The following is a 16,757-nucleotide window of genomic DNA, read 5'->3' as shown; positions in this document are numbered from 1 at the left end:
TGCCTTAGGCACTATGCTACCAGAACTCCCAACATTTTAATTTGATTATTCTCTCAGAGAGTCATGGTCTGTCTAATTTAGATCAAAGAGTCTCTAAACCAAAGGTATTACATTTTGTTAAGGTGAGGCTCAGAAGGGCCAAATAAGAGTAAAATAATGTGAACTAGGCAGAAAATAAAGAGATTTTGATGATCATTTTTTGGGCAACCTTGAAGAAAGGAAGAAGATGCCCAGTGTAGTATCTAAAGTAAAATTCATCTCCAAGGAGCTTCCTCAAACACAGGAACTTCTGTATTATGGCAGATTCAGTTCTGCGTAAACCTGGAAGTAAGTGAAGGGGAACTAATAGACTTATGGAGCCCTTGTTTCTGGCAGAGGTAGGAGAGAAAAAAGTGTTGAGTTTTAAATTGTCAGACTGCTCTGGACAAAAGACAACTTGCTGAGCCCATTGAAGGGGTATTTTAATTTCTGAACCAAATTAGATACTGGTATTTAAATTTACTATATGTGAGGATGATTGCAGAAGATTTAAAATGAGTTTATAACTACTCTGCCATGGTTATAAGGAAGGTGAGAACGTAAATATGGTAGTTAGATATGAAGAAACTGTTCAAGCTATAAATAAATGCTCATATACAAATCATGATTTGGTAGTAACAACTACTGTATGCAAAATTCATAGATTTATATATACAGTGTTCATTTTCAGTTTGCATAAGTATATAAAGGTCCAGAATTTGATATACAACAATGGTTTATACAGTGCATCTGCATGAGTGAGAGAAGAGAAAGGATGGTTTTTCATTTGAGACAGAGGATTACTTATTGCTAGACAGATATAAGTTCATTAAACATAGCACATAATTCAAATAACTGTAATCCTGAACATACATTGTTCTTAAATGAAGAAATATATAAACTCTACCTCTTTAATATTCCTTCTTATTCACCATCTTGCACTTCAGTATAAGCCAATGTAATTTAACAAAAAGTGAAGTTATCAAAGAAAACAACTGTAGTAAAGTATAAACAGTCTTATAATACGTAAACATTGTCTTAAATGGCTGAAAGAGCATCATACTTCTATCTACTTTTGCCTGAAATTTTGCGAGGTTGAAAACTTCCTGATTCATATTCAAATATAGTTTAATATTTTTTTTAAGGAAAAAAAACATTTTAATAGGGAAATAATTTTCTTTTTCCCTTTCTAAAAACACAAATTGTTAAATAATTGGCCTACAGAATACAAGGAATTTCCAAAAACCAGAATGACATTTTTAGAAAAATTGAAAGTCCATGTGGGCTTGATCACATAAGATAATTTACCAATCAAGATAATCAGTATTATTGATGACACTGTCAGCCCATTCCTGGAAAGATTCTCTCCTAAATTGATAATAATTAGGGGAAAAAAATTCCACAATTTCTAAGAACAAGGCATGTCTTTAAAATATATAAAAATGTTATTTCTACAAATAATCTACGTATATAATTGGTTTTTCATTTTTTTTTTTGTTTGAGAAATCCTTACTGTGTAAAATAAAATAGCATAGTATATCTGTGAATTTTGACTGAGGACTGCAATGAATGAAATTGTTAATTTCCCAAAAAGAAATTAGTTCTAAGACAGTGTATCATATTAGTAACACACCCAATTTTTCTCATATAAATAAGTAGAAAGTCATTTTACCTCTTCCTAGTTTGACCAAGTAGAGAGAAAAAGCAAGGGTTAACCTTATGACTCTATGTTGAGTAATCTCCAGTAACTCACTTTGCAGGTTAGCAACAATGTTCATAACTGTATTTCCTACCAGCTCAGCTGCTATTAAAATTACTAGGATAGGGAGGGAAAAGGAGGGATTAATTTAGGGCTAATTGGGGCTTACACGCTGACATGGGTAGGGGGAGGGATATACAGGAAGGATATATGACCACCATGATAACATTGGAAAGTGAGAGGACACCGAACTGTGCACATAAGAGATAGATGACAGATGTTAAAACCAATCAGTGCGTCCACAGTACGACATTGCCATAACACCAAACACTATACAAATAAACATATAAACACCTGAGATGATCAGATAGGGATCAGTGAATAGAGGTATACTCTAGACCAAGGATAGACTCAGCTGAGGCTAATCTTGTACAGATACCAGTGATACAATACAAAATATCTGCAGTCCTTACAGAAACAATAGAAGACAGACACAGAGTAATCCCTCACAGACACCCCAACACTATGGGAGAGAGATCCAATAGAGCTACTACCTCAGGACCATAGTACTGGAGTACACCAGACTCAATTGGCACAACAAAATACATAAAAACGTTGCTCCACATCCTACATTAGTGAGTAGAGACTGGGGTCTTAAAAGCTTTCAAGCAGCCATCTAGGATGCAGCTATGGTCTCCCAGCATTGGAAGTGAAGACGAATGAACAAAAAAAAAAAAAAAAAAAAAAGGCATTTAGAAGCAATCAACCCTAGAACACGATGGCCTCGAGACCAGAAGAACTGGATGGTGCCCGGCTACCAATGCCAACCACTCAGGAAAGGATCAAGTGTGGAGATCCTGGAAAACATGGAACAAAATCCAAAAACTCAATAATGACCAGAATTACTGGTCAGATGAAATCTGATGAGACTCCCAATACTATGGCCCTGAAATACGTTCGGCACCTGGAGTAAAACTCACCCCCAGGGAAAAAAATAAATAAATAAAATGACTAGGAGTAAGGTTGCTATTAATTGCTGCAAGACTCAGCAAAACAAAGGCAAAGGCACAAGGAAGAGCATAAATTTGCAAACTTTTATATGAATCTTTTGTCTCTTAGAAATGACTACTTTTCACTTAGGGTGACCTTTGTCACCCAGATATTGAAGACTCTGAACAACTTATTTTTTACTCATGGAACGGACTTTGACACTAGAATGTTAATCTATTTTTTGTACAGAAAAACTAATAGAAGTAAAAGAATGAGTAACAAAAGGTGGAAAAATCTATTAATAAGGAAATATAAATCTAGGACGAATAGGGAGAAAATAAAAAGAGGCAAGCTAATTAAATATTAGAGGGCACTTTCTCACAGTTAGAGACTCTGAAGGGAAAGAGGCTGCTCCATAAAATAATGTGCCCAAAGAAGAAATAGATTTTCTAATGGTTTTCAGGGAGCAGATGGGGAAAGTGACCAACATGATCCTGAATCTATGAACTTAGTCTTCTCAATGAATGGAATAATTGCCTGAAAGCTTAAGGTAAAGAGAAGTATAAGTTTTTTCTCTGAATAAATACTGAGGACAAAACTATTCACTGAATTGCTATTTTACTTAAAAATAAAATATAAAACTAATTCTCTCAGTTTGAAAGATTGAAGTTTATCTGGAGATTCTTACATAAAATTTTTCAAATGTGAAACATAGATGTTTCATGTTGTCACTCAGGTCTATGTTCAACTGCCTTCTGTGTTTGAATCTAACGGATTCAAACTGCTGAAGTAAATTGCATCTCCTTCAGTCTGAAATTCCCATCATTCCATGGAGAATATCAAAAGGGATTTCAACAATATCTTATCATGTTGAACATTGCCACACTCAGCAAAAATAAATACAGGATGTTCAGCTAAATCTGACTTTCAGATAAATGACTAATACTTTTTTAGACTAAGTATACCCTCTCAAAATTATTTGTTGTTGAGGTGCTTGTAACCAAACCCTTTACTCCATTAGAAAGTTTCATCAGTCATTTTGCTCTTAACCTGTGTGGGCTTTTTTCCCCATTTAAATGATTAAATGTTGCTATTCCATAAGATTCCCCAGTACCTAAATCTTCTCAGTTTACAGACGGTCTATGAGGGATCCTCACCATTACCACCTCCATGCTCAAGACTTCCCAGTCTTCATCTAAATTCTAGATAAATGGTCTGAAATCTAAACCAGTTGCCACTGAGTCAGTTTCAACTCATGGATCCTTCATGTGTGCCAGAGTAGAACTATGCTTTGTAGAATTTTCAATAGTTCATTTTTCAGAAGTAGACTGCCAGGCTGTTTTTCTGAGGTACTTCTGGGTACACTCATACCTCCAACCTTTCAGTGAGCAGCTGAGCATGTTAAAAATCTAGACCCAGATACATAACTGCCTCCAGGATATACCTCTTTGCATATCTGTCTTGCACCTCAAACTGTCTAAAATAGAATTGATCTTATTTTACATCTATCTCAAAATCAGTGTTTTCTTTTCATAGTAAATGGTACTGTAATCTACTCAGTTTTCTAAATCAGAAACCAAAAAGCAAATACTTACACAATTTAACATCAAATACTGTTTAGTTTCTTTCAAAATATTTTAAACATCTATCTATATATTTTTATTCTCCTGGCATCTTTCCTGGGACAGGACAATGCCTTTATAACTGGTCTCCTTGTCTTTAGTCTTGCCCTCTCCAATCTGTTTTCCAAAAGCAGCCTGAATGATCTTCAGAAACATGCAAGTGATAGGCTTTCTACTGATTAAAAGCCTACAGGAGTTTGCCATTTGGACTAACTCCAAACAATATGGTCTATGTTCAACTGCCTTCTGTGTTTGAATCTAAGGGATGCACTGGTGAAGTAAATTGCATCTCCTGCAGTCTGAAATTTCCATCATTCCATGGAGAATATCAACAGGGATTTCAACAATATCTTATCAATATGGATCACACGAAACTGCATGAAAGGCTTCCATTTCTCCTTTGCTCTGGCCACATGGAAATCCTTTTCACTGTATCTCACTCATTTCTGGGTTTTCACACATGCCATTTCTTTGTCTTGGAATAGGTTATCCCTTCTTGTTTGACTTACATTGGATTTCTCCTTACTTATGTCCTCAGGCAAAGCTGCTTTGCTAAGCTAGATGTAATGTGTTTCTTTAGATTTATTCCTGAAATAATAATAATAATAATAATAATAATAATAATAATATATATATATATATATATATATATATATATATACACGATTGTCTGTTTAATTACTCATCTTACTGATTGGAATATAAGATCACAAAGGCTGTGATCATTATTGTCTTTTCCAGAGAATTTCCAACTTCTATGACATTGCTTTGACACACTGCATATTTCCATGAATAAATGAATACAGAGATTTGATGTAAAAAGGTCTATTTAAAGTACAGTTCTCTTAGGATCTCAGGCCTATTATAAAAAACTTATCTGGCTCCATCTTACACATGCTAATGCTTTGTCAAAAAGCATGATCTTGTTGCTCTGGAACACTAGTCTTCTGGTATGAACTTTTGGAGTTTTGGGAAATTTTCTCTCTTCATTTTCCCACACCCAGTTTAAAAATCATTGCATCTTCTTACAGTAAAATGAGTCAAAATATAGATAATCTAAAAAATCATTTTCTGATTCAATTTCTCCTAAAAATCTTTCTTAATGAAAATATGAATAATACATAGGAATGTTATAATAAAAAATACCAAACTCACTGTCACTGAGTTGATTCTGACTGATGGTGACCCCCATTGGGTTTCTGAGGTAGTATATCTTTATGGAAGTAGATTGCCCAGTCTTCCTTCCACAGAGTGGCTAGTGGGTTTGAATAGCCAACCTCCAGTTAGTAGTCAAGTGCCTTAGGCATTATGCTATCAGAGATCCTTCAAGAATGTTATAGTATGAAATTATAAAGTATTCCGTCAAATCCACAAAATAACCCAGACTAGAATTAGAAAATTTCCAGGAGCTAATGTTTATCTTTGAGCTCTTCCTCCTTTAAAGGAATCACTGAGGTAATTAAATATTTCTTATTTATTTTACCTTGTACCACTCAATTCTCACTATCATCTGTATGTTTTTTCAAGTCTCCTCTCTTAGCATTCACTGATTATGAAGGTTCCAAAAGTGCCGTTTGAACAATTATAAATGTAACAATTGTTTTTAGTACTGAGGAGAGCACAAAACAGAAGTAAGACATTTTCTTCCTCTTTAAGAACTTTATTTTATAGAGAAAAATAGAGCTACAACATATGCAATTATTAGAGAACAACAGAATACTAAATATGTAATGGGAGCTCTGGTAGCATAGTGCCTAAGGCACTTGACTGCTAACCAGAAGGCTGGCATTTCAAATCCACCAGCCACTCCTTGGAAGGAAGGTTGGGCAATCAACTTCCGTAGTGATACTGCCTCGGAAACCCAAGGAGGAGTCGCTATGAGTTGAGTGTAACTCAGCAGCACATAACAACAACAATGACAAATATGTAATAGTGACTTTTATGCTGATGAGAATTCAAGAAAGAAAAGATCACAGTGGTCCAGAATAATTTGGAAGAGCTTCATGAAGGAAAAGAAATGAATCTTCAAGATCTGAATCTTGAAGTATGTTTATATATTGGCATTTAGAGAAGAGGGAAAGACATTTAGAAGAGGAATAACATCTGCTGGTGGTGTAGTTAAGAGCTACAGATTGCTTTCCCCATTCTTACAAATCTTTCTCTTTTTTTCACTTTTTCCAGTACTGGTACTTCTCTTTTCATTGTTGAAATGTCCCTTCTCCATATGACACTGATGATGTTGCAAGTAGCTGAACTGTAAACCCATTCTTTCCTCCTATAGTTATGGTCCAAGCACAGTGCCCCATATCTCCAGTGACAGTGATTGACCCAAGGGTGGGTATGTAACCTAAGGTAAAACCAAACCAAACACAGTGCTGTTGAGTTGGACCCAACTCATAGTGACCCCTTCTTGGGTTTCTGAGGTGGTATCACTACAGAAGTAGATTGCCTGACCTTGCTTCTGAAGAGTGGCTGGTGGGTTTGAACCACCAACCTTCTGGTTAGCAGTCAAATATCTTAAGCAGAGGCTAATAATAATCCTTCCCTAGAATTACACGCACAAATCTTTCAAGAGAACATTGTCCCTTCTTTCTACTATATAGAGGAAGCTTCTCTGCAGTTAGAGCAAAGGAAGACAAGACAGTGAAAGAAAGAGATGCACACACACACACACACACACAGAAAGAGACAGACACAGAGAGAGAGAGAGGGAGAGAAAGAGAGAAACGTTCATAGTATTTGAGTCTCTGGAGTCTCTGAGATCTTCTCTATCCCTGGACTTACTGTTTCTGTGGTCAATACACCCCTTTCTTGCTTAAGCTCATTTGAATTGGTTTCTGTCATTTTTACTTGGAAGAGTCTTGACCAAAACAGGTGGCTAGAGGGTTGGTATGGGGGACAGGATGGGATTGTGGCAAATACGTGGGATGAAACAGTGCCAGTGAGAGAGAAAGCCCAGGTTAGAAACAACATCTGGAAGAAGAAAATGACAAGACAGTGGATACATTCAATGTAGAAGGTAAAAGAGTTAACTGTGGAAATTAAAGAGATTTGCGGAGCCACTGACAGAAATAGGAGTGGTTAGGATGAGGAAATGGGTGTGAGGGGAAACAACAGCTAAATCATGTCATCTGAGTTCCTAGTAAAGTTGGGATTTTGTCAGCTTGGTTTTAATGAGAAAACCCACACTATATTGGCACGACAGTGTGAAATCCAGGAAATTAATCTAATTATACTTTGTGGCTGTATTTATAATATGATAGAAAATTATAAACACCCATAATTCTGATTCTTAATAATCCTTTCAATTCCTTTTTCCCTCTCCCCATAAAGCACAGGCAAATTTATAACACTCAATGGTGGTTCTTAAAGAGCAATCCCCTAATCAGCAGCATCAGCATCACTTGCAAACATTATAGAAATACAAATTAATGGACAATGGGAACAAAAATTCTGCAGTTGGTCCAGCAATCTGTCTTTTAGCAAGCTCTCCAGTTAATACTGGTGCCTGTTAAGGTTTTTTGAACTGTGCTGGCATAGAGTATTCTTCGCATGTTGGCCCTACAACAGGTGAAGTAATCTTCAACTTAGTGCTATGAATTCATATGTTAAGAATTACTCTCCTAATAAAAAATATTCTGCCTACATCTAATTATTAAAAAGTAGCAGTTAAGAAATTAAAGGACACATTGCTTTGGGAACATCTGCTGCAAAAGATATTTTTAAAGTTCTAAACAGCAAAGAGGAGCTCTGGTGGCAGAGTGCCTAAGGCATTTGACTGCTGACCAGAAGGCTGGTGGTTCAAACCCAGCAGCCACTCCTCAGAAGGAAGGTTGGGCAATCTACTTCCGTAGAGATACCATCTCGGAAACCTAAGAAGAGGTTGTTATGAGTTGCATTGGACTCGATGACAGTGAGTTTGGTTTTGTTTTTAAAGAGCAAAGATGTCACTTTAATGACTAAGGTGTCCCTGACTCAAGCCATGATCTTTTTAATCACCTTATATGCATGTGGAAACTGGACAATGAAAAAAGAAGACAGAAGAATTGGTTCATTTTCATATACCATGGACTACTTGAACAAATCAGTCTTAGAAGGAATACAACTAAAATGTTCCTTACAAGTGAGAATGGTGAGCTTTTTGTCTTGTTTACTTTGGACATGTCAAAGGAAAGATGAATTGTTAGAAAAAGACATTGTGTCTGGTAAAGCACAGGGTCAGAAAAAAATGAGAAAAAATCTTGATGATATGGATTGACACAATAGCGTCAACAATGGGATCAAACATGTCAAAGATCATGGAGTGGTACAGGATGGGGCAATGTTTCCTTCCATTATACGTAAGGTCACCATGAGTTGGAACCAACTTGACCGTAACTAATAACAATTTATGAAAAACAAAACAAAACACAATAAAATGTGTTGCATGTGTGCTATCTTCCAGGTACTGTTCTAGGTACTTTGTATTCTGTAGTGAACAAATCTAACACTGATAATCACAAAAATAATTAAATATTAGCAATTAAAAATTATGCTATAAAAGTGATTGCCAGGGGCCTGAGTGTTGGCATGGGTATCAGGAAGGTATTCCTAAAGCTACAACATTTAAGTTGAGATGGGAAATATGAATGGAAGTTAATCTGATGAAGGGAAGAGGGGGTCCAGTATGAAGGCATTCCAGGCCTTAGGCGATTTCAGGGAACTGAAAACAGCATGAATAAATCCAGTTGCTAATCATGGCGACCCCATGGCTTTCAGAGTAGAACTGTGTTCCATAGAGTTTTTAATGGCTGATTTTTAAAACATAGATTGCATGCCTTTCTTTCAAGGTGCCTCTGGGTGGACTGGGATATCCAATCTTTCTGTTAGCAACCTGAATAGGTCACTGATACTGATGGATGTTGATATGGGAGAGACAGATGTGATAGAGGATTCATGGACTTGGAAATTATATGAAAGATCTTGAACTTTCCACTAAGGACAATTAACAGGCTATTGAAAAGTTGCAATCAGTGACTAACATGACCTGGTTTTTTTTAAATGTGATTTTTCTATAAATAAAGGAAAGTCTTTTCCTCTGTATAAAACTGTAGTATGATAGCAGAGTTATTTAAATTTCATCTAAGTTATAATTGCCTAATAGAGACATCTCTCTGAATAAGGCTTAGATAAGGGTGGGAAAGAGGATAGAGAGTCCATCAGGCGACTAAATGGCAGGAACAGAAAAGGGGAAAGGGCTTAGAACCTCTTCTGCTTTGTGGTTGTGACTAAGATTGGTCCTGTCTCTGCACAGCAGGAATGCAAGCTCACATGAAACTCTGCTTCTCTCACAAGGTCATCTTCCTCCCTTACACAGGGACACCAGAGCTCAAGTTGTGCCTAATTGGTGTTTTTTCTCCTATATATGATCTCATTTAGAGATTTAATTCACTTTCCAAGCATCACCATCACCTCTCTGTAAATGATTCCCAATGATTTCCTCCTTGCAAAGATTTCCAGTATCTTTCTGCTGTTACCTTGTGCTATCACATCATATTAAAAAAAAATTGCACATGTGTAACTGTTTAGTTTTGGGCTGTGTATAGTTCATTAATGATAGAAATATCATACAGATCCAGACCTGACTGACAGATCTCCTGTTTTTCAATCCTGTGTTACATACATAATGTCTACTGGACAGCTGACCCTGGAATGTCATTTTCACCACAAATAGCCTGCCTGCAGCTCACAATGTCTATCTCAGATCAACTTCCCTTTGACCTCTCTTGCCTTTGTCAGTAACATCAGCAAGTTATTCTCCCATGTTTTGAGGTCATCCTGGGCTCCTCTGACTTATGCTCTCACTACTTCCAAGTATTAAGATTGTTACTATTCACAAAAGTAGGAATTCTTAGATGGTGCAGATGGTGAAGTGCTTGAGTACTAACTAAAAGACTGGCAATTTGAACCCACCCAGAGGCACCTTAAAATGAGCTCTGGTGGTTCAGTGCCTAAGTCATTGGACCGCTAACCAGAAGGTTGGTGGTTCAAACCCAACAGCTGTTCTGCAGAAGAAAGATGGGGCAATATACTTCCATAAAGATTTACTGTCTTGGAAACCTAAAGGGGGTTGCTATAAGTCAGAATTGACTCAATAGCAGAGACTTTGGTTTGCATTTTTTTGGGAGGCACCTTATGAGAGGACCTGCTGATCTGGTTCTAAAACCCTCTGGTTTTACTCTGCAGCACATGAGATTGGCAGGAGTTGGAATCAACTCCATAGCAACTGGTCTGGTTTAGGTATTATTCACTTGGTGGGATGCTGATACAATTTATTCCTGGACATGAGAATGGCAACTTGAGTTGCCAAGTCCTTTTCTTTCCTTTACTTCATACTACTAATGCTCATTCTATCCCAGTCCAACTTACCTCATGGCAAGGTACTTTCATTATATCACAACTTGTTCTCCAAAATCCAGATTTCTTTCTCTGTAATTCCTCAGGAACACAAGTGATTGCTCTGTTACCCCTCGTCCAGCCTATTTTATTTATTAAGTATTTATACATAATAAATATTCTCATTTTGCAGTTGATTTTTTTTTTAAATGAAATGTTTAGAACCCTACTATATAAAAGAAATGATCCTGAAGCTTCTTTCTGGAAGATGGGCTGGAAGGAGCATGATCCCCTTGATTTGCCTTCAGCTTCTGAAGTAGCTGTTTTGGAACTCAAGAGGCCCATTGAGACAATTTTAAAATACATGTACAGAAGAGAGTTCAATGCCTTGGAATGCTATGTATGTTTTCTTCATAACTTTTTTTTTTTCTCCCCAATTAATTCTAATTACCTATGCAAGTCTTCCAACTTATTCACAAAGTTCACATGAAGTTTCTAAATGCACAGTGCCCGTTCCCTTATCCCTTTGTAAGGTAGGTATTCTCCCATTCTGAAGGCCTGGAATGTCATTCATGCATCTCTGCTGATCTAAATTCTCCTTTTCTCATCTCTAGTCACACCTCTTCTTATAAGACTAGTGCTTTCACTTCTGAGGTATGGAGCTAACCTTCAGTCACACCTCTTCCTGAGGAGTTTCCGGATCATCCCAGCTTAGAGATTCTCTTCAAAATCCTACAGTATTTCTAGTTATTTTTCACTCTTCTTATATTCACCCTGTACTATCTTGAGCTTTTGTCTCTTCCAGTGTGTGCTCAATACCTCCCACTAGATAATAGGCAACTTAAGGGAAGAATCAAGTCTTTTACCACTTTCTATCCTCAGCATCTGGATAATAAGCTGCCTACAGTATTCATTTAGTCTGTATATTGTGATGATAACTCACAGCAAGAAATAATACCTAAGATCCCACTGATCTCATGTTCATCAACAGAACTCTAGGTTAAATACCTCGTCTTTGAAAATGTTCCTCCAGAAAAGTGTTTTTAAGATAGGAGAACCACTGACTATAACATTAATTGTAAGCACTGTGTTTTTCTCCAGTAATCATTAAACCCACAAACAGCTTCTTTTACTACCTTTAATTAAATCATGCCAGAAGTAGACTTAGGAAATGACAATAGATGGTTGCAAGTGGGGAATTTCCTAGGCCAGAAATAGAAGTAGTGGTCCAGTCTAGCCCAATCTTTCAGCAAAGCCACCCTTAATCATGTTCCACAGATTACAAGAAACTTAACATGAAAATGAAAATCAAATTGTACTACTTCCTTTTAAATCCTAATTCTTTAAAAATAGAGTTCAAAATCCTTAGCCTGTTTTACATAGCACTGTATGGTCTGGGCCTTCTCCATGTCTCCATTGTCATCTCCATTATCCATCGCCTCACTCAGTACATGCCGTCCACAATAGCAGTCTTTTACTTCCCTGGGTTGCCAAGTCCTTCTCTCTCTCTCCCATACTTCATGCTACTAGTGCTGTCTTTCTGGATGCTTTTCCCACTTCTTTTCTTAATCAACTCCTGTCATCTTTTGAGCCTCAGTCTGCTTGTAACTCAGAGAGTTCTTCTCTGATCTCCCAGAATAGGTTAGCCTCCTTGTCATGCTTTCCTATTTCTTAACATAAGTGTAATTACATATTAATTGGGAAATAGTCTATTTTGTGTCTGTGTTCTCTATTAGACTGTAAGGTCTATAGCAGCAGAAACTATATCATTATTATGCACTGTGCTATACTCAATGTCTAGAATAATGCCTGATACATAATAGATGCTTGATAAATATTTGTTGAATGAATAAATAAATGAGCATGTTATGAATGATCATCTTATAAACCTTTCAGAGAAATATGTATTCTATATTCATATATGAAAAGGAAAAAAAATAACAAAATGAAACTCACTACCATTGAGTCAGTTCCAACTCATAGCGACCCCAATGGGTTTCTGAGGTGGTAAATCTTTACAAAAGTAGATCACTCCATCTCCTTCTGTGGAGTGTTTGGTGGGTTTGAACCACCAACTTTCTGGTTAGCAGTCAAATGCCTTAGGCACTGCCACCGGAGCTCCTATGTAGTTTAATTCTCCTCAGTGGACATGGACAACATTATCTGGGTCATCTGATTCTCATGAAATAGCCATATGTTTTATAAAGTTAGTTCAACTTATAGGAAAACAAAACCATCAAACACTGTACAACAATACTTCACCTGGTCCCAGACAAATTCCAATCAACTTAAACGATCTGGGGTAATATGAAAATTTAAATATATTTATTTAACATTATCTCATTTATGCATACTAACACAAATATCCCTATAGTTATTTTTAACATTAAATTCTTTTGAAATGTATGCTGTTGGGTAAAAGCTCAAGAATGCAATCTCATAAGCTATGACATTTCTATAAACCATTTAGTATATGACTATCACTAAAATTAATGTAGTCTCCTTCCCTAAATGCTCCAGTAATCCCACTGATCTCTCCACAACCCATTTCTGTATCTTTTCTATCTTTAATCACTCTGCTGCATTAGAAATTTGGAGAACAAATTAGCACCAACTGTAACAAAAATCTTTTTGATACAAAAATGTGACCTGGAAGGAACTAAGTTTAGAATATCTTTCTGTCAGGGGGCTAACAGTTCATCCTATTTACATTGGCTAGCCTAAGGTTTCATAGACTCTCACTCAGATTTCCTCCACTCTTCTTGTCCCAACTAGAATTGGTATAAGACTCAATTAGTTTCTGTCTCCTTACCAAGACAAGGCATTCTATTTCAAAGAAAGAGAAGGGGAAATCTAATGTAATTATTTAACAGCTTTCAAACTCATGAATATCTCTGCATTGTTCTTCTCATACTCACTTTTTATTGTTTATCACTTTATATCCAGTCACAAAAAGAGCAGTGTGAATACATGCCATACCTGGGAAATAAGTTTCAAACACACACACTTCACAAATATATTTCAGGAAGAAATATATTTGCATGACATTAAGTCTTTTTCAATAGTGACTGACCTGCATGCTTCTATATTATGAGAACCATCATCATAGGTGGCAGAAGCCTTCTGAGCAGAATTTTTCACCTGGAGCCTTGCATCATCCACATACTTGCCAACTTCTGGAACTTCCAGTATTTCAGTGCTGGAATCTTTCTCTGAAATTATTTTCTTGATCGTTTCATTTTGCCTAAGACTGGGCAAGAGTTGAGAGTCTCTCTGGTGGTATCTAACTTTGTTTTTCTCGTGGCTCCTTAAGGATCTCTTAATCTCAAAGGATTCTCTAGGCAGGGAAAGACCGCTTTCTTGGTACAATGTAGCTTTTCTTCGTTGATTTAAAGAGCAACTCTCACATTCAATCTGAGCTTGTTGCTTGGTACCTTTGGCTCCCAAATCAGCAAGTTCAATTCTGTTAGAAGTGGAAGACCCATCCAAGTTCCCACAGGGATTATTTTTATTACTGTTATTATCTATCCTTCTTTTTCGTGACAATCTGAATTTAACTTGGGCTCTTCTTTTAGCCTGAATCCAATGAATATCATCTGTAGAGGATGAATCTGAAGAGTCTGTATGAAGTTCATTCCATCCTGGATTTGAGATTTGAAGGTGAAAATCATTTCTTCTCCCTTTCATTTGTTTACCTGCATTCTCAAATCTTTCTGAGGCCTTTCTCCTCCTCCTAGGTCTCTGTTTTAATGGTCTCTTACCAGACTCCTTCCTAGTAGAGCTTAGCACCATGACAGGGGTACAGTGCTGAAATTCATCTTCTGACATGTCATGCAAGAAGGCAGATCTGGACAAAGAAGCAGGCAGAGGAAATAGGAAATGGGAATGGAGAGGAAAGCCATGGAAAAACAGAGAAAGAGAAAGATGAAAATGACAGCATGAAGCAGAAGTTGGTAAATAAAGATCAACTGAAAAAAATGAAATAAAGGAAACAAAATATGCCAGTATAAATTGTCCTTAGACAATATAAGGCAGAAGCAAGAGCCGCACATTCTCAGAATATAAACCAGGAATATAAAACACTAGTCCAAAAGAAAGATTGAATAAGGTCATTTGCTCAGTACTTACCTGCAGATGTCCTGAGTAGATGGACAGACAGACAACCTTGACTGGCTCCTGGGAGCTGTCCCTGTTGTTGGACTGCTTGCCTGGAGAAACAAGTTAGATAATTTGGCATCTTGGTTTAGATAATACATCGTTGATATCTTGCTTTTTTTCCACATATTTAAAAAATTACAACAAATGTGTCTGCCGGTCATGTTGCATATAACACAGCTCACAGAATATAGGAAGTTAGAATGTTTGGTTTGCAAAAGTAAAACTTATTTGAGGAACTTGGAACAGCTGAAAAGCTATACCACTTTGCTGTTGCTTCATTTGTGAGAAAGAAAGATGATTTTACATTTTCTTTTCTACTTACTGTAAATATTTGAATAGAATGTCTCAATTGGAGTTGAAAGAAATGAGTAGCACTTGAAGAGTCTATGTCACAAGGATGATTATAATCTAAGAAGCTTGAATAATCAAATATCCAGTGATGCTATGTGGGGTTAACATCAAGTCAGGTCAAGATAATATAAGATAATATATTTGAAAATATTTTGTAATATTTAGAAGCCTACAGTTATTGCTGTAACCATATGCCATTTAAACAAATAAAATCTATCCATCACAGCACTATTCACCTTTCATATCTTTTAATCCTGTCACCATACTAAGCCTAATTAAAAACAAAACAAGAAAACCCAAAAACTCATGTCTGTTGAGTTGATTCCAACATAACATGACCCTAAGGGGTTCTGATGCTGTAGTAGTTAAGGCATTTTTCTGCTAACTGAAAGGTAGGTGTTTCAAACCTGCCAGCTGCTCCACAGATGTAAAGTTTTACAGCCTTGGAAATAAAATTGGGGTTGCTGTGAGTAGGAATCTACTTGATGGCAGTGATTTTTTTTTTTTTTTTTTTTAATAGTACAAAGTATAACTATCTTGTAGGGTTTCCAAGGCTGTAAGTCATCTGTCTGTGGGTTCAAACTGCTGGCCTTTTGGCTAGCAGCCCAGTGCTTTTAACCAGTGTGTTATCAGGACTCCTTCTGTAAAGATTGTGTTGCTGTTGTTATGTGCCATCAAGTTGGATCCGACTCATAGCGACCCCTCCTTCGGTTTCCAAGGTGGTATCACTATGGAAGTAGTTTGCACAACCTTTCTCCCAAGGAGTGGCTGATGGGCTTGAACCACCAGCCTTTTGGGTAGCAATCAAGTGCTTTAGGCACTATGCTACCAGAGTTACAGCCCTGGAAACCTCATGGAGAAATTCTACTCTGTCTTGTAGGGTCATTATGAGTAACTGGATAGCAGTAGGCTTAGGTTTTTTTTTTTCCTTTTCTTTTTAAACTTTATGGAAGCTGACTGCAGCATCTTTTTATCCAGAGAAGCTGCTGATGGGCAGATGGGTTCTAACTGCCCATCTTCAATTTAGTAATGAGGAATTAACCACTGTACTATCAGGGCTTCTTGAGTGCAAGTAAACATGAGATTATTGGTAGAAGGTTCAGTATATGCCACTAAACTCTTACCTTCAAAGACCATAATCTTCTTCACTCTATTTGACTTCTTTATCATTTTGTGTTTAATACAGATGAAGATGATAAAAATATATCAAAAACTAGAATGTAGTGAGGGTTTACTGTGTGTCAAGCATTGTGCCATACCTAAATCTACTGTGGCTTTAATTCTTACAATAATCTCACAAGTGAGAAATAATGATAACTAAAAATTTGAGTGGGTACTATATACCACTAATTCTTATAAACATTTTTTTTTCTTTTTTTTTATTATTGTGATTTGGGTGAAGATTTACAGAGCAAATTCACTTTCCATACAGCAGTTTACATATACTTTGTCTCATGACATTGAACACAATTTACCACAATGCTCCCCTCCCACTTCCTCCCCATATTTACCTCTTCCCAGTGTCCATCCCTCCATACACTCCT

General features: G+C 36.7%; 1 protein-coding gene across 1 annotated transcript in view; it reads right to left on the bottom strand.

Moving 5' to 3' along the window:
- MARCHF1 (membrane associated ring-CH-type finger 1) overlaps positions 1-16,757 on the bottom strand; it is a 634,918-nt gene that overhangs the window by 164,383 nt on the left and 453,778 nt on the right. The window contains exons 3-4 of the mRNA XM_042782616.1: positions 14,833-14,912; positions 13,778-14,551 (exon numbers count right to left, since the gene is read on the bottom strand). Coding sequence (XP_042638550.1) covers positions 13,778-14,551; positions 14,833-14,912 — 854 coding nt within the window. The remainder of the gene's footprint in view (positions 1-13,777; positions 14,552-14,832; positions 14,913-16,757) is intronic.

The sequence above is a fragment of the Orycteropus afer genome, unplaced genomic scaffold, assembly GCF_000298275.1.
Source record: "Orycteropus afer afer isolate SDZICR_OR568_19922 unplaced genomic scaffold, OryAfe1.0 scaffold00391, whole genome shotgun sequence".
Taxonomy (NCBI): Eukaryota; Metazoa; Chordata; class Mammalia; order Tubulidentata; family Orycteropodidae; genus Orycteropus; species Orycteropus afer.
This window is presented reverse-complemented; position numbering and strand designations above follow the sequence as displayed.